Raw genomic sequence first — 10,676 nt, 5'->3', positions numbered from 1 at the left:
CCGACACGTGTAATTGCCAATGCTTCCGACATCAAGCGTAATTATGGTCAATACTGAAGCAAAATCATTAAATTTTTCAATTGAAACGGTATTCTTTGATACGAGGGGTTGACCATCTTTAAACCAATTAAATTCGAATGGTGCATCGCCGGCAATCAATGCACACATTATACTCGCTCTCATGCCGATTTGGAATTCACCAGAAAATTGCATCGGGTTGAGTTTGGGTGCAACCAAGCCTGAAAAGTAAAATAGAGAAATATCTGTAAAAACTGTTAAAAAAATTATTTAAAAAAAAATGTTTTAAATGCTTCTTCAGCACATGTTACCATAAAAAAGAATAGTAATTATAATAGAATAATAAATATTAAGAAAAAGTTACAAAATTTGCAAAAAAAATTAATCTACAAAATAAATGCACCATAAACTTAAATTTAAAAAATTTTGAAAACGAAATTTACTGTAAGTGATTAATATAAAACTGTTCCACGCTGTTAGAACTTTCATTCTAGATTTACTGTAAAATAACAGCCGGCAGTACATCCAATTAAACATAAAGTTTACGGTAAATAACATTTCCTACCTTTTTGATTTTGAAACAGTTTGCAGCTAGTGTGGTTTAAATACCATGAGTAAAAAACTATACACTATTTCCCCATACAATAACATGAAATAATCGGTATCGTTATGCGTAGAAGACGGCAGGACAAAATATGGGTATTTATGTGTGAAATTTAATTATTGAATTTTTTTGATTCCTCTTATGTATCTCTGGCAAATTCAAATTTTGATTAATGTATATAATTAAATATATTGTGTTAGACGCCGTGTTTAAAAATCCAAAATACAGCGAAAGAAGCAAGGAAAAAACAAACAAACATTGGAACTGTTTATAATATTGCTGGAAAGAAAACTAAATATGTGAATTTCCACTAATGCAATTTATATAGATACATATATTACTTCTATTTTCATTATTTTATAAAGTTTATTTTTTTCCTGTTTTGAACAGTGTTATTTTTCGCAACTGAAAAATTATTCAAATTGTTCAATGACACTTGTCATATTAAAATGAATAATTGTAAATTTTTTTTTAATCTAACAATAATAACAATCCTAGATATGCTTACAATAATAATGATTATTTTATGTACTTATTAAGGTTGAAATTTTGTGAATAATGCAATTTTTTCAGTAATTTGAAATAAATATTCAAAAACTTCCAAAATTGTTTTGCAAATATATGTAGCTTTTTCCGAAATCAAACATAATATCGAAAGAGAAACATTTAATTTTATATAAGTAAAGCGTGCTGCAAATGATTATGAAGTTTCTTAAAAACATAAATTGTATGTTATAGCTAAAATCATTTTATAATACATCAAATTGTGTACAAATCTTATTTGAATGGAGAGAAAGACTGAAACTTACCGAAGCTGAGAAGAAAACAACTTGAAAGGATAACAACAATCATCCATTTCATTTTATTTGGAAGAAGTTGAAGAGAAAGTATTTCTTGAATAATGAGGTATAAATTTAAACAGATTTTAAATAATCAGTAATACTGAAAAAGGAATGTAACATACAAATATGAATATAATTATTTAATTATTGAATACAACAACTTAACAATGACTAATATAACACTGTGTTGTAGGCAATGCTGACTGCCATTACTATGTGAAGACTTGATGTATTTGGGGAAAATAGAAATGTGAACAGTATTGCAGCGCCACACAGTGGCAAAAATTGAAACGAAAAGAACTTGCCTAATTTAACTGTAAGTTAAATATTGACATTCGAACAAATATAATAGGTGTATTGTAATTTTAAACGAAAAAATCTATTTTACCTATGTTTAGCATTTTTAATATTCATGAGATAGTTAAATAACGTTTCCTGGAGTCAGTGAATAAAAAAAAAATAACGAACAGTTTTGATAAATAAGTACCATGTATAACAAACGCATGAAAACTAATTCGGACGTCATGCTTTAATATTATACACTTCATTTTAATAAAAATAATAAATGTATTTCATAAATGGTGAATGCCGTTTCTTAAAAATGCTTTTAAAAATTAATTAAAATGTACTTGTTATTTTAATTAGATGGTTACATGATGTTACGCAATTGAGATCATTGAATTGTGTAAAAGCAAGGGAAAAAAATGAAAAAAAGAGAAACGAAATTTCCATTTGTTATAAAATAATAATTGCAGATAATGTGCTAAATAAATGATAGGCACCCAAATTCTATAGAAATGAGTTTACGAAACAATACTATTTTATAACAGACATTTAAAAAACACTAAACTCAACAAAAACTAGGAATTCAACATAGTTTCGAAACATCACCTAAATTTTCCAAAAAAAAAATACAATTTATTTAAAGAATATTTTTGTCTCGCTTGTTACTTCAATTAGTTGGTATAGTATGATATTGTGCAATAAACGTCATTGAATTTAATGGGGGGGGGGAATGGAAAAAGATATACGAACTTTCTTTGCAGTAAGAAATAAAATTAACAATTACAGATTACACGTTGAATAAAATCATACGCAAATTAAAATTTATTAAAATGAGTTCACGAAACAGTACTATTAATTATAGACATATAAAAAAATTAAATCAACAAAAACAAGGAATGAAACATAGTTTCGAACCCTCACCTATCATATTTAATGCATGGTAATTTTCATCGTATCCAGCAGCATTTGATGCCCGAAACGTGTAATTTCCAATGCTTCCGAAATTAAGCGTAATTGTGGTAAATATGGAAGCAAAATCATTACATTTTTCGATTGAACCAGTATTCTTTGATGTGGGAAATTGACCAACATTAAACCAATTGAATTCAAATGGTGCTTCCCCGGTAATCGAACAGGCGATATAGAAATGGAAACTATGTATATTGCAGCAATAAACATAATTTTACAGAGAAAAAAAATTAACTCACCACCAATGAATAGAAAGCATCCAGAGACAAATAGCAAAAACAATTCCATTACAGAATATCAGAAAAGAACTAACTGCATTACGAGTGTAAACAAGGAACAAACTTGCCCAAGCATGTATTAGGAGACGAAATGTACTATTCAACACGACAAATTTACTAACACAAGAAAATGGAGAATAAAGTATTGGCTAAATTAAATTAAAAAAAAATTTCATTGTCACATACCGAATTAGATTAAATTTTGTAAAGATGTCCTACAATTAACAAAATATAAAACACATTTTCAGAGCCTATTAACTATTGTATGCTTCATTAAAATTATATGGATATCTAAAGCACAAAGTGATATCTAAAGCGAAAATGACACACAATATATAAGTATTTTAACAGAAATTGTATAAAATACTTATATAATCCGCCTTTTGTAAATCATGAGAAATAAAACTTTTTTTATATACAATGGGCAAAAATCGAGAAGATTCTATAACCGTTTGTTAATACCAGCAGGTCTGCTTGGTGAAACCAAATGAATTTAAGGCAAAGTATGCGTTTCTTGTTTTTCAGTGGCATGTGTATGGCCTAGACGCCAGCCACACACACGTCACAGCCTTTTTATAGGGTGGACCCACTCATACATCCATTTATTCATCCACAGACCGCAATTTTAACCTGAACCAGAGAACGATCAATCTCCGATTCAGTACGCCCAGATTTATAATTTGTGATCTGATTATGGTGGACGACCTTGTGACCCGACAGATTTAACGTGCACCAATCACCATTTACTGTACTCACCTACTGTAGAGATCGTACTCACGACCTCTCGGATATGGGCCCAGTGCCCTACTAACCAGGCTATCCCGGCTCCTAGTAGTAAAATAAGACAGCTATTGATTTCAATGCAACAAAAAGCAAAACTAATCACCACATATGACAGAAAAATACAAACTAAAATCTTACATAATTTATAATTGTTAATTTATATTTTCATTGGACTAATGTTCCAACAAACGAAATTATTTAGGAACATTCAAAATTCAAGCAATTTATGGTACACAAAATAGCCTAACAAAACTTTTCCCAATTGGCATTTCTGTCAATTAATCTTATTTTTTATTACAATAGTTCATATAATTGATTGCAGAAATCTGGCTAAATGTTTATCCAAAATAAAACACAATTAATTAAAAGAATTTTCATTAAATCAATTATTTTTTAAAAATGCTTTTACTCAAAGTATACAAGCTTCAGTACAGTCGATATTTTTCCTTTAAGTTTGAAATTAGAAGTACTGGTACCCCTTCAAATTGATTCGAAACATAAATTTTGCAGTTAAGCTGTATGGAGTTATTTTCATGGAAATACAATAAAATTGGATTCTAACTTTTGAGATTGACTGTTAATATATAAAAATAAAAAAAAGTGACTTTTTGTCTTACCGTTCATTTTAAGGGAATCAGACTTTTGGTCTGAACCAGCAGCATTTTGAGCCCGACATGAGTAATTGCCGTTACTTGCGGAATCTAAATGTTTAAGCGACAGAATCGAAGTGAATTCATCGACAGTTTTGATCGAAATCTTCTCATTATTTTGTAGAATTTGGTTATCTTTGTACCACTCAAACTGGAAAGGAGGCTCGCCTACCAAAAGGGTACATGTGACAGCAATTCTCAGACCTTGACTCAGATCTCCAGAAAACTGAAATGGTTTAATGACGGGACGTTTCCCACCTAAGGCAAAAGGGAAAAATATTTTAAAAAGAATTTTTTTTGAAAATTACATATTATATGGAACATTTAATTACAATTCAATAGAAGACAGAATCTTGCAACGAAAAATTAAGAGTCAAATTAAATAAATAAGTAATAATAAAAATAAATTATCACCACATTCGAGCCTTTAGAGGACGCTATACCGCTGGAGAGATCCTTTACGGGCAATTTTTTACTTACATAAGTGGTTTAAAATTTACCGTAACACTAAAAAGTGAATTCAAATAAACCATAAAGTTTCAAACACTTTCCCCCCCTCCAAAATATTAAAATATAACACAATTTGGCAGGATTACGCAGTTGGAAAGTAATTATTCCACGATTTGTTTGCATTTTGATGTTTTAAAAACATTTATTTAGCATTAGAAACTAAACGTATTACTCTTGGTTTACCTGAACTTCCTTATCTCTAAACTTTAAATTATCAACGTAGGTGAGAGCAGAATTGGCCATCAAATGTTTTTCTAGCTATATAGCGTCCTTTTAAGTATTCTTGCCAAATTCCATTTTTGTTACTATATGGTTAATAATAAAGTGATTGGCACCCAGTTTAAAGATCCAACATATAACTAGAGAAACAAACAAACATAGGAACTGCTCACTATCTTGCTAAAAGATGGCTAAAATTGTATAGTTCTACTAGTGCAAAATATGTTTATGCAAATTATCTTTATATTATTTTATGAAATTTATTTATTTTGAGCTGAATAGTGCTAATTTTCACGAATAAAAAATCATCTAAATTGTTCAATGATGTCTGTCATATTAAAGTGAATCATTGATTATTTAAAAATATATATTTTTGCAGACCATTTAATAACACAAAACAGAGAGAGACATTTAAAAAATTTTTCACATTATTTTTCATTTTAAACATGACATGGGGATGCATAAAAACTCAAGAATTACTCTAATTAAAAGTTAATTTCACAAATGTTAGTAGTGATTGTTTCTATTTAAAACATGATGCAATTTTTCACTGGAAGTTCTTCAATGTTGATTTGACTTTTATACATGAATAACAACAATCAAAGATATGCTCACAAAAATAATTACTACTTTACGCAATTATTAAGGATTTATTAGGCATTACAACATAATTATTAAAAATAGGTTTAACTGTTGATTTGAAAAAAAAATTCAAAATTATTTTCCCAAGTATAACTTTTCACCAAACCATGCATAATATCGAAATTGAAACACTTGATTTTATCTAATTAAAGCTTGCTTTAAATGATTATGAAATTTCTTAAAAACATAATATGTATTCAAAATCTCAAATATTTATAATTAAAATCATTTTATAATACATCAAATTGGTTACAAATCTTATTTGAATGGAGAGAAAAACTGAAACTTACCGAAGCTGAGAAGAAAACAACTTGAAAGGATAACAACAATTATCCATTTCATTTTATTTGGAAGAAGTTGAAGAGAACGTTTTTTCGTGAATAATGAGGAACTACTTGAAGTAGATTTTAAATAATCAGTTATACTGAAAAAGGAATATAACATTCAAATGTTATTATAATTATTTAGTTATTGAACAAGACACTTTAGTGATGACTAATATAACACTGTGTTGTAGACAATGCTGACTGCCATTACTATGTGAAGACTTTGATGTATTTGGGGGTAAATAGAAATGTGAACAGTATTGCAGCGCCACACAGTGACAGGAATGGAAAATAAAAGAGCGTAATAAATTTAACTGAAAAACAAATATTGAAATTCAAACAAAATATAATAAGTGTAATATATATCAAAATGAAAAAAAAACTATTTTACGTTACGTTTAGCATTTTTGATATTCATTAGAAAGTAAAATAAAGTTTTCCAGAGTCAGTGATGAGAAAAAATAACGGAACAGTTTTGATAAACAATTACCATTTACAACGAATGTATGAAAACTAATTAAGACGTCATGTTTTAATATTAAACATTTAATTTCAATAAAAATAATAAATATATTTAATGAATTTGAATAAATTATCCAAAAAATAAAATTTTTTAAGGAATAATTTTCCCTTGCTTTTCACTTCAATTAGATGGTATAACATGATTTTGTGCGATAAACATCATTGAATCCGATGAAAAAAATGAAAGGAGAGAAACGAACTTTCCATGCACCAAGAAATAAAAATAACAACTACAGATGACATGAATAAAATCATGCACACAAAAATTCTATTACAAAATGAGTTCACGTAATAATTTTTTATAACAGACATATTTTCTTTAAAAAAATAAACTCAACGGAAGCTAATAATTCAAAAAATTTTTGAAACCTCACCTTTCATATTTAATACATCGTATTTTTCATCGTATCCAGCAGTATTTGATGCCCGACACGTGTAATTACCAATGCTCCCGACATCGAGAGTAGTGATGGTCAGAAATGCAGTGAAATCATTTACTTTTTCGATTGAAACAGTATTCTTTGATACGAGGGATTGACCATCTTTAAACCAATTAAATTCGAATGGTGCGTCACCGGCAATAACTGCACACATTAAACTCGCTCTCATGCCGATTTGAAGTTCACCAGAAAACTGCATCGGGTTGAGTTTGGGTGCACTCAAGCCTAAAAAAAAAAAGAATATATTTTTTCAAACTTTATCAGACTCGTTACAAGAATCCTTACTTAGAAAAATTAATTTAAAAAAGACTACTTAAAAAGCAATAAGTGTGAAAAGTTTTTTAAAACAGCTGTCAATGAAAATTGATTTTTTAAAAATTTTGATAAAAATATTGGTCTAAATACAACTGCTCATCGATAAATATATTGAAATTTTCTAGTTGTATGACTATAATGGCTCATACAAAAGACCAGGTATTAATAACATTTAATAAAAAATACTTCAGTCAAAGTTTATACAATGTCTGCAGAATTGCCTGGCAAATCTTATGATCAGTTACAGTTTTTGAAACTTTTTTTTATCTATTTTAGAATATGAAACAAAAGAGCTTTGAACTTTTGAGAAACGAAAAGCGTTCGTTAAATTTGGGTTACTAGCTATGTATTAAAATAATGTTATATAAGTATACGATATGAAAGTTATAAATGCAAAAAAATATTTCTTAAATGAAAAACCCAGTACATTTTAATGCATATCTAATAATGTTTCCAATTTCAGCACATAGAAAATAAGTCAATCCTCTGCATAAATAGAAAAACAAATTAATAAGTTGTAAATTGAAGCAGAATAAAATTGAACTTACCATTGATGAGTAGAAAACATTCAGACATTAAAAGCAAAGTAATTCCTCTATGTGGAAGAAATTTAGTAGCGAACAGCATTTTTAGTGAGTTTCTTAGGCCCTGAAAAAAACGTATCAGTAGACAAAATATCCGGTTATTCTTAAGTCATGAAACAAAGAAAAGAGGCAGAAAATATCAATTGTATTTTCAACAATTACAGCCTACTATTCAGATACTGTTTTTATAATATGTCACCGTTAACAGGTAAAATTCATTTTCAAAAATGGTAATTTTTAATTGTTTTAGGAGAGTATCTACGCAAGCATAATGCATGATACTCTATTCGTGACACACAGTAACAAAATGCATAAAAATATCTACTTGTTCAAATTTAACGCGATGATATTTTGCACTTTTAGACACTGTCAAATATTAATGTTAAACTCATAATAAATAGAAAATACTTGAATAATTTTAGTTCAACTAATGAAAAAAATATATAATAAAAAATGAACAGATGATAGAGAAAAAGCATAGAATGGAAGAAGTAGACACAAATATTAAAAACGTTCATATATAAATGTTATAAGAACAATTAAATATTGTAAAATAAATGTTTATAATACTTCAATTATACTTTAGCTCCAAATAAAAGTCAGCAACTTTTACAATAAATATATAAAAAGAAAATTTTGAAGTATTTAAAAAAGTAGTGCAAGAAGTATTTCCTTGTAATATAACCAAATCATATAAAAGAATAGTTTATTTTCATAATTAAAGTACCGAATATTTTAATTTCGATTTTTTTTCTTCGTACGAATATACAGAACTTCAGCTATATTAACAAAATTAAATATTTTGGCAAATAAAAGTTTTAACATGGAACAGCACATTTTTCTCTAAATAATTTTCCTATGCAATGCATTTAAAAAAAAGTTCCGTCATTCATTTTAAAGATCCATTTTCAAATGTATATAAAGTCCATAGCCAATTTATTATACGCACTATAAGATTCTGTGTAAAATCTTAATTATCAGGTAATACTATGCGATATATGCGAAAAAAATATATACGATACAAGAATTATATCATGTATTTTTGACATGCATGAAAAAGTTAATGCTTTTTTTCTTAATAGTCCAGGGTTTAAAATCAGCAGTTTTCGTCTTTTTTATTTGCAGTAAGACAGTTCTAGTAATATCACATTTTACAAGCTTCAGTATAATAATGTTTTAAACAATTCCTCAAATTTAATAAACAGTTCATGATTACTATAACAAATCGTATTTTAAATATACATCGCTTAAAATTTAAAATAGTAAGTCACATTTAAGCTTTGTTATACTTTTTCTGTTACTCTTCGTTCCCTTGTATTTGCCTATTTGACTTTTGTCCCTAACACTATTTTTAAAGAATTAATTTTTTTTAAAAAAATTGTGTTCAAATTTATTCAGGAATAAAAATATTAAACATGACATGAGTGGCTAATAGTAGAGCAATATAAATTACTCACATAAGCTTTAAAAATAAATTTTATACGAAGAATATGCTTTTACAACCCTGTTGTATTATGATAAGCTGCATTGGTTGCAAAAAATAAGTATTTCGAATATGTTTAAATATAGGTTAGTCATAATTACTTAAACTAAGCTTACCATTCGTTTCTGTTAGCAATTAAAAAATAACCGACTTATTTTTCAGGATGTTAACACTAGACGTTATTTGAAAAACAAGTTGGTTTGAAAGAGAAAAATTAAAACTTGCGTTGTTCATTTTTTGAATAGGAATTATAGAATATTTTTCTAATTATTATTGGAAATACTGTATGCTATTCTTACATTTTGTCTAATTACACATTATATTATTATCATTTACAGTAATATTTAACAATATCTAACAATAACATTGATATTAATAACATGATAATATTGATATAATTTTTAATTGGAATAAAGGCATAGCATTTTAAAAAAAATAATTGCATAATCCCTTCCATTTTTCAATACATTATAAGAAAAATATCCCCTAAAATTTAAATTTCTACCTGTATTCTATATTAATAAAATGATGTATTTAGAAAAATTAAAGTATTTATTCAATTTAAATAGAAACAAATTTTGCATACAACATAAGCAATACAATGATAGCAAATCAGGACAAAAGCAATGGAAATAAAATTACAGCCAGAAGTAAATACATACCGTGAGTACGACGAAAACGTCAGACAAGAAGCAATGAAATGCTGTAACGTAGATGATTGGATGCCACCTAGCTTCTCACATTACTGTAAGTATTAAGCGTAACTTATAAAATATGCACTTTTTAACAAAATACGAGTATAAATGTGCAGATGAACAGCTTCTGAATTAGAGCGACAGCTTCTTTTTCAATGAAGATATAACACGAAGAACGATGTGCAGGATACTAACGCCACATAGTGGCAGAAATGACAACGAATCGCATTTTATTCAGAAAAATATAACTAATAATCATTTTTTTCTCAGTTAACAAATATATATTTTCATGTGATATCGAAAAGAATGCACCCCTATACATATGTGTGAATAATTATCAGGATACATTTCGTTTCGGAACACAATACTTCCTTTTATTAGAACAACATAACATTTTTTTTAATGGTTTGACTGAAACATTTCGCAATACTGTAAAGTACCCTATGAGTTATTGAAGAGCCATTAAATTCATGAATAATCTATTATTCATAAATATAACGGTTTGATTTTA

At 27.7% G+C, this 10,676-nt stretch overlaps 1 protein-coding gene across 1 annotated transcript; it reads right to left on the bottom strand.

The window, feature by feature from the left end:
- Positions 1–6,969: 6,969 nt before the first annotated feature.
- LOC147808279 (neurotrimin-like) lies at positions 6,970–10,334 on the bottom strand. Its single transcript, XM_087166465.1, has 3 exons — positions 10,133–10,334; positions 7,952–8,051; positions 6,970–7,313 (listed from the first exon to the last, which is right to left on the bottom strand). The coding sequence occupies exons 2-3, from the start codon at positions 8,028–8,030 to the stop codon at positions 7,000–7,002; spliced, it is 393 nt and encodes a 130-aa protein (XP_087022591.1). The 5' UTR covers positions 8,031–8,051; positions 10,133–10,334; the 3' UTR covers positions 6,970–6,999.
- Between the last annotated feature and the right edge of the window lie 342 nt (positions 10,335–10,676).

The sequence above is a fragment of the Parasteatoda tepidariorum genome, chromosome 6, assembly GCF_982258835.1.
Source record: "Parasteatoda tepidariorum strain Cologne lab strain chromosome 6, Ptep-v5.0, whole genome shotgun sequence".
Taxonomy (NCBI): Eukaryota; Metazoa; Arthropoda; class Arachnida; order Araneae; family Theridiidae; genus Parasteatoda; species Parasteatoda tepidariorum.
This window is presented reverse-complemented; position numbering and strand designations above follow the sequence as displayed.

What these genes read in the sequence shown, in the direction of transcription:
- LOC147808279 (XM_087166465.1), bottom strand. Translation starts at nt 8,030, where the DNA reads ATGCTGTTCGCTACTAAATTTCTTCCACATAGAGGAATTACTTTGCTT. An exon ending in ATGTTTTCTACTCATCAATG is followed by an intron (nt 7,314 to 7,951) that starts GTAAGTTCAATT and finishes TTTTTTTTTTAG; the next exon opens with GCTTGAGTGCACCCAAACTC.